At 33.3% G+C, this 13,351-nt stretch overlaps 2 protein-coding genes across 3 annotated transcripts; one reads left to right on the top strand and one right to left on the bottom strand.

The window, feature by feature from the left end:
- Positions 1–1,332: 1,332 nt before the first annotated feature.
- On the bottom strand, positions 1,333–3,198 carry LOC128187086 (14-3-3 protein beta/alpha-B-like). The gene has a single exon (XM_052857202.1). The coding sequence runs from the start codon at positions 3,089–3,091 to the stop codon at positions 2,342–2,344; it is 750 nt and encodes a 249-aa protein (XP_052713162.1). The 5' UTR covers positions 3,092–3,198; the 3' UTR covers positions 1,333–2,341.
- Positions 3,199–5,413: 2,215 nt separating this feature from the next.
- LOC128187087 (uncharacterized) lies at positions 5,414–12,796 on the top strand. Of its 2 annotated transcripts, none has more exons than XM_052857203.1 (4): positions 5,414–5,926; positions 8,885–9,335; positions 9,939–10,035; positions 11,679–12,773. In XM_052857203.1, exons 1-3 carry the CDS (start codon positions 5,792–5,794, stop codon positions 10,028–10,030), a joined length of 678 nt encoding a protein of 225 aa, XP_052713163.1. In that variant the 5' UTR covers positions 5,414–5,791; the 3' UTR covers positions 10,031–10,035; positions 11,679–12,773. The 2 variants fall into 2 exon arrangements, with proteins under 2 accessions (XP_052713163.1, XP_052713164.1); XM_052857204.1 differs by lacking the exon at positions 5,414–5,926 and adding an exon at positions 7,551–7,933 and having other exon boundaries at positions 11,679–12,796.
- The last annotated feature ends 555 nt before the right edge of the window (positions 12,797–13,351 follow it).

Genomic DNA, 13,351 nt, shown 5'->3' with positions numbered 1-13,351 from the left:
ATAGCAGCTTTTGAACTTTTTTGGCAAAATATTGCTTAAAGGGTACTCCATTTCACTGGATACGGGTTGACATGGATTATGGATACAGTTCACATAAATGAAAACCCGTTTTGCTGTCACATTGACAGCTTCTTTTTTTTTCGTCCTACACCGACCTTAAAAATAATACATGAAGGAAGGAAATATTTTTATCTGGCACATGACTTACCCGACACCACTTGGTGAATTCGGTATTTCATTGTCAATAAAAGTGTAAAATCCAATATAGAGCGTTTATCTGTCAATGATGGTTATGATACAGTAAGATCATGGTACCAAGGATCCAAATTTAAATCTAGCCGAGGCACTTGGCTAACAACGTAACGATGAACATTTTTAATATAAAAAAAAATACCAATATTCATTTTTGAATTGAAATATAAAGATTTTGAATTGAAATACTCATGTGATAAAGATAATTTTTCAGTTGGGTTATGGATTTTATTTCCTCAAATTCAAGTGTCAGCCCCTTAACAAAAGGTGAGTTAGATAATATATTGTGTTTACACTGCAATAAAGACAGGAAGAAAAGGGGTATGTGTACATGTATGTATTAATTCTCAATGAGCCAATTGGAATACAGATCATTTGGAGGTTTCCATATATTGGGGGGGGGGGGGGCTGCTCAGGGTCAACGCGAGATAACTCTTTTTATAACTCAATGACTTCACTCATGCGCATCTTTTAGGCTTTAAATAAATCTCAAAAACAGCATAATTACATATAGTAATCAGATATACTGCCATTGCTCAAAATTTATCAGCGTCAAAATTGAAGTTGCATCAACGGTGAACATACATTAAAACTTATAATTTGATTGCAGAAATTTAAAGTTATCATAATTCATAAATTCATTTTTTAATTGGGAGCAAAACTAGGCATTTCGCTTGCTTGTAGTATTAAAATAAGCATTAATATATTACTGAGTTTCATAAAATTAAACCTGTAGCTTAAAACAAGGTTGTAAAATTTAGTGATTAAACTTTTATCATGCTTATACATATATCAATGTGTTAACATATAGCTTGCATCACACTATAACTAAAGGAAAGTTAAATGATACCATATTATTCCACCTAACATCTAGAACTTCAAAGCAAAAGCAATCCTTCGGTACTCTGGTGCTCCAACAGAGAACTAAATGCTTTTTGAGATCAGAGACATAAATAACTTTCATTTATGTCTCTGCTGGGATTGTAGAATACAGTAAAAATTTGATGCAAAATTGCAAACTGCAGCGAACCCAATGCCTTTATAAATTCATGTATCTATGTACAAGTGAAACAAACTAAATTCACAACATTCATGTCTCTTTAATATATATGAATTACCATACACAATTTCATCAGCACACATTGGTTAATATTGCAACTCATCAAATGGTTCATTTAAAACATGCATTAAAATCTCTATAAACATACATGTAAAATGTAACAACAAAAAATAAAGCACAGTAGCTGAAATATGAACAACACTCCATCAAAGAAAAAAACCACATGACTTTTGGTATGCAAAAGCACACCGACTGAACACTTAATTATGAAAACATACTATTTTCCAATAGGATAACAGTATTGAAACAGGATATAGTCATATGTACATGGAAAACATCTGTGAAATCACATCAAAATCTATACCACAAAACTAGGTGAAAGTCAAAAGGTCAACTGGCTTTAAGCCTTGGTATTCAAATCCAAAATGGAAAAAAATTCTCAAATATTCATATGTTTATAATGTTCTCAATATACATGTATCAATTCATACAGATTTTCAAATAGCTGACAATATCAATATCTAGCGAAATCTATTAACAATGGGTTGTAAAAGTCAAATTCAATACGTAGGAAAAAGATATGACTCAGAGAGAAAGATATGTTGCTCCTTTAACACCTTTATGTATTTTTAAACATTCTACAAATGACTGCAATTGCCTGAGTAGGAGACAATAAAATCATTTAGATTTAGGCATCTCTAAGAAAAGATCTACAATTATATCATTAAAAAATTGCTTATGCTCAGTCAAGATCATCTATTGTATCAGATAATTTTTGTATAATAACTACATGTATATTCATCTAGGATGATATGCTGAACAAATTAGGCTAAATTTTCATACCATGCATTAAGAAATCTACTTATATAACAAATGACATGTCAACACATGTATAAACATTGCATATAAATTTAAAAAAAAAAGGCAAGAAAATAAATAATACCAGAGTGATAGAGACTAGTTTTTAGGACATATGAAGTCAAAGCTACACATGTGCATGTATATATATATCAATTAAAAATAATGTCACTAATTTTCAGCATTATCTCCCTTTCCTTCCTGTTGAGTGTCAGATGTCCACAGATTGAGATTATCTCTAAGGAGCTGCATGATTAGGGTACTATCCTTGTACATTTCTTCATCTAACGTATCGAGCTCAGCGATTGCATCATCAAAAGCCTGTTGGGCTAGATGGCATGCTTGTTCCGGGTTGTTCTTAATCTCATAATAAAACACTGAGAAGTTGAGAGCTAATCCAAGTCGGTTGGGGTGAGTTGGACTCATGTTGGCTTTCGCGGTGTCATATGCAAGTTGATACGACTTCTGTGCTTCTTCAATGACCCCGCTTCTTAAACTCTCATCAGCATACTCTGCTCTGTATCTCTGGTAATCTCCCTGCATTTTCAAGAAGAACACTTTGCTGTCGATTGATGTAACATTTACTAACAGGTGCTTTTCTAACAATTCCAAAACTTCCGAGCAGATCTTCTCTAGTTCCTCTTCGATTTTTTGCCGAAACTTTTTGGCCAGTGCTAGCTTGGTTGGATTAGATTCAATTTTTGACTCCATCATGGTAATCATGCGCCAGGAGGATCTTCTGGAGCCTACGACATTTTTATACGCTACAGAAAGAAGATTTCTCTCATCAGATGTTAGCTCTTTGCTGTCGGATGCTGACAGGCTTTCGGTTACTTTTTTCATAGCTTCTGCCATATCTTCGAATCTTTCTGCCTGTTCGGCAAACTTTGCCCATTGCACTAGTTCGTCCCGGCTGCTCATTTTGAAATATTTTGGAGGAAATATATCTGCTTTTGATGACAGGTAAAATCTTCTACCGCAGCAAAGATGGCGAATAATGCACCGGAAATTCTATCAGTGCTGAATCACGAGCCCGAATTTATTTAATCGATTGCAGCAATGACGATAAGGTTATCGAGAATATTTAACAGCGATCTTGTGAATTTCACTTTGTTTTTATTGTCAATCTGATAATTTGTTAAAGAAGGTGTAAATATAAAAATAACACGGGCCGTGTATTTTTTCTGAAATGTCGCCACCTACATATCCAGCATGAATCACCAAAGAAAACATTTCATTGTTTAAAGAATTTGAGATTTGTGCAGGGATAAATCAATATACACATTTTTGCAAAAATTATACGTGTCGGTTACATGATAAAACTAAAACCAGTAATTTGATTACATTTTCAAAAATATACATTTACTAACATGTAGATCTATTTCAGTGACCAATAACAATTAATTTAGTTTTAAAAAAAATCAGAAATCCAAATAACTGCTATTTTATGTTAAGAAAATATATATCAGAACAGCCGTTGACAAGCAAATAAATACTTAAACAACATGTGCATTCTTCTTTTAGTGTAAATTTAATTCAACATTTGATACTCTTGTCATTCAAGTAATACACATAATCAGGCATATAGCATAGTTTTTGAAAGTGGGGGGGGGGGGGGGGGGGGACTCATCCAAAAAAAAATCTTGACAAGCAAAAAAAAAAAAAAGAAAAAAAGGAAATTTCCGGAATTTTCCTTTTTTCATATCAATTTTTGGGAGTTGATTTTAAAACAACTCTCCTATGCAGTTACTCAGGCAAACCGAAAGTGAAACAGTGTTTGGACCTAAGCACAAACTAACACCGCTGATAACATTTAGTCCTTGAAAATAATCGATAAATTCGATGTAATGTATTCTAAAACATTGTTTTTCAAGGAAACTTATTTATAGATGCGTTGTAAATGGTCAAATCTTAAATGGTACGACATTTAGATATTTTTTGTAGTCGTACATTGTATGTATTCCTACGCCAGAGTTCAATATATCCGTGAATCTCCGACAAGCAGAGAGTATCTCTTGCTTATCGTAGATTAACGGAGACAGCCGAGCGTCTGGTTGAACGAGTCTAGAGTTCAATATTGCTTGGACCTACACTATTTCTTTAAAATATCGATTACTGATACTTAGTTTGATGGAATTAATTCTTTGAATATTACACAACATGATTCATATGGGGTTTTCGCGAAATTCTTGTCGGAGAATGATTCATTTTTTTAAATGTGCATAATTCAAATACATTTAAGAAACTATTTGCCATTCAAAATAATAAATCGTTGATTCTAAAATAAATAATAATCGATAAAATCAACTCCCGTCAGTTCTTTAGTACTTTGATTTTACATACTACCAAAAAAGTGGGGGGGGGGGGAACTCCATGATAATTCATTTTTTTATATGTAAATTTAAAAAACTTAGTTGCTGCGAGGTAAAGTCCTCTCTGACCCCCCCCCCCCCCCCCTCGATGCTACGTGCCTGTCACGCGCTTTTTACAGAATTTAACGTCACATTAAAAAAACACAACTAATTTTCCTTAAATCTGCGATATATAGAATGCACGTACAGGTTAAACAAGAAATAAGTTGTAATTTACCTCAAAAATACATAAATACAGTTTACAACATTCCAAAAAATTTTAAAGATTATTTTTCAGAATGAATTGATAAAAATTAATTAAGAATGATCATGGCTTATATAAATCGATACATATTAAAAACAAAAGAATAACATATTCTTTTGCCAGACAGAGACAATATTTGCGAAAAAAGATATTTAAATTTGTTTAAGGCTAGCTACAAGGCTGGCATGTTGCAACGGAGAAAAATGGGGGGGGGGGGGGGGATGTCGGGGCCCCTCTCCACATAATTATGGTAGAATAAACGTACATGATAGAGTAAATGACTTAAAAAAAATAATATCCACAAAAACGTGATTTTATAGTCTTATAGGATGGTCTTAGAACAAAGTAAGTGATGTCCTAAAGTGAGGACAAAGTTATGGCGGTTCCTAAATTTGGGAAAGCTAAATTTAGGTGGGGAGGGGGGGGGGGGGGTCGAGGAATAATTTTGTTTGCCTGTAGAAGGGGGCCTATTTTGTTAATTCATTATGAGAATTTCATAAGTTTGAATATTGCAGAGTTTGTGTGTGTGTGCGTGTGCTGGGGGGGGGGGGTTAAGATGTATTAATTAAGTTATACTTTTTATTTACAAAAGATATGAACGTTAGATCTAAATCCATTGGCATCGAATTCCTTTATTTTTAAAACATTCTAACCATGCGTACATATGTGCTGCATGTATGAAAATTACACACAGAATGTATCTACACAGTATATTGACAGTTCAAATTTAATGTTGAAACAAGGCAACGCAAGTTATCGACATCGATAGTTATATTTTAATACATTTCGACTAAAAATACTAGCAAACGTACTATTGTACTTGGAAATCGTTCTATCTCTAAAGGAAAACGCTACTTATCCACACGTCCGCTGTGAACACTAATAGAGAAAGATTCATTCTATAGCACCAAACAAAAAAAACCCCAAAAAACCCCCCAAAACATCAACAAAAATTCATTGATCGGGAATACCGTGGAGATCTGTGACCTAGCTTTTACCGTTGACATGGATCCAGTCCAAAAAGGCGCCATACTCCGGACACGGGTGGTACTCGTTAACGATTTAGACGTGAGCGATGAACTTTGTGATGCACTTATGAGCCAGGATATTTTCAGTCCGCTTATGATTGAATACATTGTGGTGAGTTTCGGTGATATGTCTGCTGTATATAATGAAAAACAAAATCATTGCACAGTTCATGTATTTTCCCTTTTAAATATTTGTCTTTTACTAATTAACAATATTTGATAGTCAGTGGATCAATGACTATTACTTAGTATAATGGACTTATTGACAATTAAAAATTGTTAATTAGTTAAGGATATATACACTAGAGTATCAATCAAAGCAAAGAATATATTCTGACGCTAACCAGTTTGCAAACACTGGCGTCGGAAGCAAATTGAAAGTGGGGGCGGGGGGCTAGACTAATCCTCAGAGAAAAAGTGGGGGGGGGGGGGGGTGAACCCTCTATCATGCTAAGTTTCTAATGGTTAGGTCTAACTTTGCAAAAAAAGTGGGGGGGCTAAGCCCCCCCCCCCCCTAGCCCCCCCCCCCCCCCCCCCCGGTTCCGACGCCTATGGCAAAAGCCAGTGATCTGATGTAGTATGTACCGGTACTTTTCTCGGTCCCGTTCTGCGACAGATCTACATTGTACATGTATAAATACATGTACATGTTTTGTAAACTTTATCCTCATGGTTAAAATCCTATTAACTCTGTACGATATTTCTTCCGCATATTTGAACACATTACAACTTTATATCGAATATATAAACGACTCATATATTTTATGTAACTATGTAAATGATTAGAAGTTTTAAACAATGTAATGCTTTCTTTGGCGAAACATGCGGGAATAAAGGTAGCAGAAAAAATACATGATTGTATACAGGAAGCCCGTGTTAGCGGACTATGTTAATATTTTTTTTCTGCAATGATTTCTACCTTTATAGCCTGTATGAATTATCAAGAAAGGCATTTATTGTTTATATTTACACCTTTCTTTAAGAAAATTAATGAATTTGTTGTAAAGAGTAAATAAAATACGTAAGTAAGTAATTGTTTATTATAGTGAATTTGTGCATGACATATATATTAGATCTATACAAAATATATATCGTAATTTGCACTCGGCCCTTTTCACCTCTAAGTCAATTGCAATTTATATACAATTGTAACTTAATACATGCATGATTTCAAATTTATATTTTATTAACCTTTGGACATTGATAAATTACATTTCTGATGTACAATATTTTAACACATTTTAATACTTTTGAATATTATTTTTCCTGAGTTGGTAAGCATGCAGAGTTTATAAATCTAGCAGCTTATAATGGGTAATAGTTGATCAATGAAACAAATAAATATTGCCTATTATCAAATTCTTCGAAATTCACCATCGGCTTTCTTAAGAAATAGAGGAGAAAATACTCGATAGATATGCATTTAAACTATGATTCTATGGAACTGGACCACGTATTTTCAGATTACTGAACCAATCTTAGCAGTGCGAAAGTCAAAGAGTTTCGAGTGTGACTCTACTCAAAATAGATATTTCATATGATTCCGAAATTAAGGGTCATGTTTAAAAAATCCTTCACTGAAAAATAATACCAAATTCAGGTGACCTTTTACTTTTAAATATCACCGCAAATTGTTGATAATGAAAATGTAACCTACATATTTCTAAAAATAAAAAAATAAAAAACAACCCCCCCCCCGGATTTCTACAAGCTAAAAAAGAAACCCCGGAGTCCGTATACATATATGTGTATTTACATTTTACGATATATGTCAAGAATTTTTATAAAATGTACAGCATTGTTGACCCTGATACGTTTTCAGCCCCAATTCTGGCATCGTTCAGGTGTGAAAGTATGCGGTCGCGGTTTACTTTTTTTTCTTCAAAGACATACATTAAAAACGACAAGAATTGCAATTGAATTCAATAAATGGAACTTGTATGTGAAAGAGATTTATATTTAAACTGTTTAAAACGCCGTTATCATGGATCAAGTTCACAAAGAAACCTTACTCCGTACTCGAGTAGAACTAGTCAAAGACTTAGACGTTAACGACGAAATTTGTGATGAGCTTTTGAGCCAGGGCATTTTCACTGAGCTTATGATTGAGTATATAGTGGTAAGTTTTGTTGCTATATCAGTAGGTGAATACTTTGAAATAAACTTGTCATTAACGAATTTGAAATGGCCGACAATACATTCTATGGGTCGTTCGTCGCTACATATAATATCTCGATCTATGTGAGCGGATCTATAATGCTATATGTACATTTTCTGCTGTCTTTGTCTGCGATAACATTACGAATCAATTTTGAAGCCCAAAACCTAATAATTTCATAAAATATGAGCGACAAAAATGGGCGTGTCTTATAGCAAAACCGAAAAACAGAATTGGCTGAGCCGCGTACAGTAATACATAGCATGTGCTACATGAAAAGATAGTGACTTTAATCTATGTTGTTTTAAAGTGTAGAAATTTGAAATAATATAAAAATAAGTAATAAGGAATCATTCTTTGAATATTATGAGGGGATAATTTCGGTCGGAGCGTGGTCAAATCTATCATAAAGCCCTTCGGACTTTATTGGAATTGACCACGCCCCGAAAATTATTACCTCATAATACTCAAAGAATGACCCCTTATCCCTTAAATATTTACATTTCCAGTGCCTTTGCCTGTGATAACACTACGTATCGATTTTGTACTATATAACCCATAACTTCAAATGACGCCAAATTGAGGCGCCAGCGGGGTTTGCTTATTTATATTTAAAAATTTAATCGCACGATGGCTTAAAATTATAAATATAAGTAATAATTAAGGAATCACTCTTTGAATATTATGAGGTGATAATTTCGGTCGGGGCGTGATCAAATCTATCATAAAGCCCTTCGGGCTTTATTGGATTTGATCACGCCCCGGCCAAAATTATCATGCACCTTATAATGCTCAGAAAATGATTCCTTATTCCTTAAATTAGACCATACTTTATCGCATGTCCTAATGGGTTTTTTTATAGTCTGTAACGAATTAAAAGGACTTGTAAGTTTACATTCTTTTAATAAACAGGCCCAACATACACGCATGGACAAGGTTCGTCGCCTCTTGGACGATCTTTCCAGGAGAGGTTCCAATGCTTACCATGGCTTTCTTTGGGCTCTGAGGAACGCTGGATACGATTTCCTTGCAAGTAAAATTGTAGAAAACGAGAAAATTGTTCGCAGGGAAATAGAAGAGAAAGAAAGGGAAAAGAGGAAAAAGAGTGAAGAAAGGGGGAGTCCTATGCAGACAGCCACCAATACAGTACCCTCGTCTCGGCCACTTGAATCAGGAAATGACAGTGCTGCTCAATCTTCTACCATTGATAATCAACATCTGAATCCGAATTCCAATTCTTTAGAATCATTTAGAGTTGACTTAACATCCGACAGGTCGTCCGAAGACATTCCCCAACAGTCCAAGTCAGAGGAGCCCTATTTCAAGCCTCAACCTCAAGACGAGGTGACAGTTCATGAAATGGGCAAGTTTGAGATTTGACAGATTGCTATTATAAAGCACAATTGTTTACTTTCTCTATTTTATATAAATATATTAATTAATCATTAATTTGCAGCTCTTTCGACAAAATAATAGGTGATAGTATAGAGTTAAGTTTTTTTGTAATTGAATTTTTATTGATTTTAATGGTACAACTATTTCCATAGCAACAGCACTTTAGTATTGATTAATTTTTTAACTTGGTGAGTTTAAATTGTAGACATTTATGAACTGCTGATATATGATGACACGTAGCTACTAGGATTGCACGTTCTGTAATGTTTGCAAATCTACTCCACTTTACAAGAGTCATTCACAAATTCTTATAATAAAATTAAAAAATAGTATTTGAAAAAAAAAATACAAAGATAAGTAGTAATCAACGATTTCCTTTTCTTAGTTTCAGTGATTAACTTTATCAACCATAATAGATAGATACGTGATCATTAAATAAGTATCGATCGATCGATAGATAGATAGATAGATAGATAGATAGATAGATAGATAGATAGATAGATAGATAGATAGATAGATAGATAGATAGATAGATAGATAGATAGATAATGATAACAGATAAAACTTGCAGCTTCCAGTTCAACAATATCCCAAGATGATGACATGATTGATTTAAACCTTAGCACCACCTCAAATCAAACAGGCATGGATGTTGATCATTGACAAAGGTACATGTTTTAATAATAAACACTCAAATGATTTTTTCTACATTTTATATTTGAAAATAGATGGAATAATTACCTATTGAATATGCCAAATGTGGTTATGAATAACAAAAAAGTCCTTTGAGGCTGAAACTGTCGGTGATAATTTTTTCCATTTCGATTTTTTAGGTCACCTGAGTCACCCAGGTGACCTATTGCTATCTGTTATGTCCGTCGTCGTTCGTAGTATGTCGTTCGTAAACTTTTGAACATTTTTTTTTTTAGATAGATTGATTGAATGATTTCTGAAAAAATTCATGGCACTTGCTCCCCTGGGGCCATGGGGTCGGGCTAAAAGTTAATGCAATCTTTAAAAAAAATGTTCTTGTTTACTCATGGACATCAAGCAGTCAAACTACTGGCATGATTGTAATAAGCATTAAGCTCTCTACCAAACTTGTGAATTCTATGGCCCCTGGGTCAGAGGTTCTGGTGTTGAGACTGGGCTCTAATGATTATTTGTATAGAGAAAATGCATTCATTCATAAAAAAAATCTTCTCCTCTGCTCCTGGATATTAAGCATGATTTAAGTATATAGTAATGATGGGGAAGAATGCCTCTTCCAAAATTGTGAATTTCATGACCACTGGGTCAGGGTTTCTTGTGTTAGGGTGGGGCTTTAATGAGTACATGTATATTGTGAAAATACATAATTTCTTTAAAAATCTTCTCCTCTAATCCTGGGTATTAAGCCCATGATCTATGTACAAGTACATAATTATAATAGGGAAGAACGCCTCATCCAAAAATGTGAATTTCATGGCTCCTGGGTTAGGGGTTCTTGTGTTAGGGTGGGGCTCTGATGATTAAATTGTGAAAATACATTAATTCTTCAAAATCTTCTTCTCTGATCCTTGGTATTCAGCCCATGAACAAAGTACATAGTTATGATCTGGAAGAATGCCTCTTCCAAAATTGGGAATTTCATGGCCCCTGGATTAGGAGTTTTGGTGTTAGGGCTCTAATGATTAAATTGTGAAAATACATTAATTCTTTGGAATCTTCTCGTTTGCTCCTAAGTATTATGCAGATGAACTTACAAGTACATAGTTATGATGAGAAAGAATGCCTCTTCCAAAATTGTGAATTTAGTGGCCCTTGGGTCAGGGTTTCTGGTGTAAGGATGCGGCTCAAAACGAATGCAGTAATTCTTTGAAAGTATTCTCCTCTGCTCCTGGCTATTAATCCGATGAATAAAGTACAAAGTTGCGATGATGAAGAGTGCCTCTTCCAAAATTATGAATTTCATGGTCCCTGGAACAAGGGCTCGGGTAATAGGGCAGAGCTCTAATGATTATAAGGGGTAGGGTGCAGTAATTTCGACCGATAATTTTTCGTACTTCAGATTTTTTTCCAATTATGTAACTGTATGTTTTGCTATAATTTTAAGTTTTGGTTTTTTTATTTAGAATTTAGAAAGTTTATTGGATTAAACAATCCCGGAATAATAAAAAAGATTTAATTAGCCCTGTAATTATAATGCACGTGAATATATATAGCAAAAGCCACACTGCAGTTACTCAGGTGACCGATAATACCCATGGGCCTCTTGTTTGTATATACACGGCATACATATATCAATCATAAAACTGTCTTTAAATTTCAGAAAATTTGTTGGTTTACCGATATAGACTTTAAGACATTCCGAATATAAATTACCATTGGATTTCCAAATGAGAATTCGAAGAATGGCAGCAGTACACCAAGAAAATTTCCAAGTATTTCGAGCCTGAATCATGTTTTCCTTCTGTTGAATGGTCAGCAGTGGTGGCCTGTCGATGGATCACCCAGCATGTTTCAACAGTGCTATATATATAGCTCTTTCGTCACTCTTAATTTAACAAGAGTGGTAACTAAATTGTTTATTTACAAAATTTATAAGTATACAAGAAAGAATTAAACAGAATTCTTATAAAAATTATGCTGGCATTTTTTTTTGGCCCCTTACATGCATATTGAATTCAAGATAAATTAGGTTAATATGCAAGAAAAGTAAATCAAAATTCAAGAAAATCATGTTGACGTGTAGGTTTATACATGTAATTGTGATTAATTGTAAAAATCCATAGACGTATATATGTAAATAAAAACAAGTTCTAGAATATAAACGGATTTGACTTCTATTACTAACATATATACAATTGCTATGTAAATGACAAATATTATAGATAAGTTTGCTTTCTGTTTTATATAACCAAAAATTTGAAATTTTCATTAACAAAATGGGGCTTTTGTTTATTTCTGTCGTACTGGTTAATTCTAGTACATGTCCTGATATTGATATATCATTCCAGTTGATGAACTTCCGCTTTGAGATCTATGATAAATGTACAACATGTAATATCATTTTAAAAATAAAATGTGTGAATAAAAACAACTTTATTATTTTCAACAAAATACAATGACAATTTCTTTATTTTCTGAACTGCATAAATTACGGTGTTGAGAAGAATCAATTGAACAATAATACATATGATACATACATTGCATGCATTGGAGAGTGACAATACAATAGTGAAAAAAAGGGAAAAAATGATTGACAATTAACTAAGCGTGTTATATGTACAGTGCATTATAAAATGAAAAACTGCAAATAAAAAAAAACCAAAAAACCTAGCGAGCTATCTCTCTCAATTATAACTTTAATGAATTTACACAGATTAATCAGCAATTTTTTATTATTAGTATTAAAGAGTTGTTGAAATTTTTAAACATTTGGGTGTGTGTAGAAGTATGAAGGTATGTATAAAACTCTCTTATATTTAATTGTTATATATCTGTACAAATAAATGATGAAATTCATCTCCTATCTCATTACAGTTGCATATGGTACATATACGGGTTTTCACGAGGTATATCATACCATCTACCTCGTTCTATAGGCAATTTAGCATTACTTGTTCTAAAAGTACAAAAAAAAATTCTGATATTTGAAAGTGCAGTTCTAAAAAGTATTTTACCAAGGATAACGTGGTTTTAAAAATTCTATAGTTAATACTTTTAATGAATTATACATTTCACTATTCCATGACTGCTTGAATTGGTCTACAGTATATGAAAAACAGTTTTCTTAAGCCACTGGATATTTACATTTTGTTGACACAAAATAAATTAAGATAGACCACAATCATTCAATATTTTAACAATGAATTTAACCAGGGTCTGTTCATTTTACCCATTGCATATTATTGTAGTTTTGACGAAACATTATTATTTTTAGAAAAGACAAGTTTACTCCAAAATGCTATAGGCCTAATGCGGAATATAACATTAATTATT

Source organism: Crassostrea angulata, chromosome 6 (assembly GCF_025612915.1).
Source record: "Crassostrea angulata isolate pt1a10 chromosome 6, ASM2561291v2, whole genome shotgun sequence".
Taxonomy (NCBI): Eukaryota; Metazoa; Mollusca; class Bivalvia; order Ostreida; family Ostreidae; genus Magallana; species Magallana angulata.
This window is presented reverse-complemented; position numbering and strand designations above follow the sequence as displayed.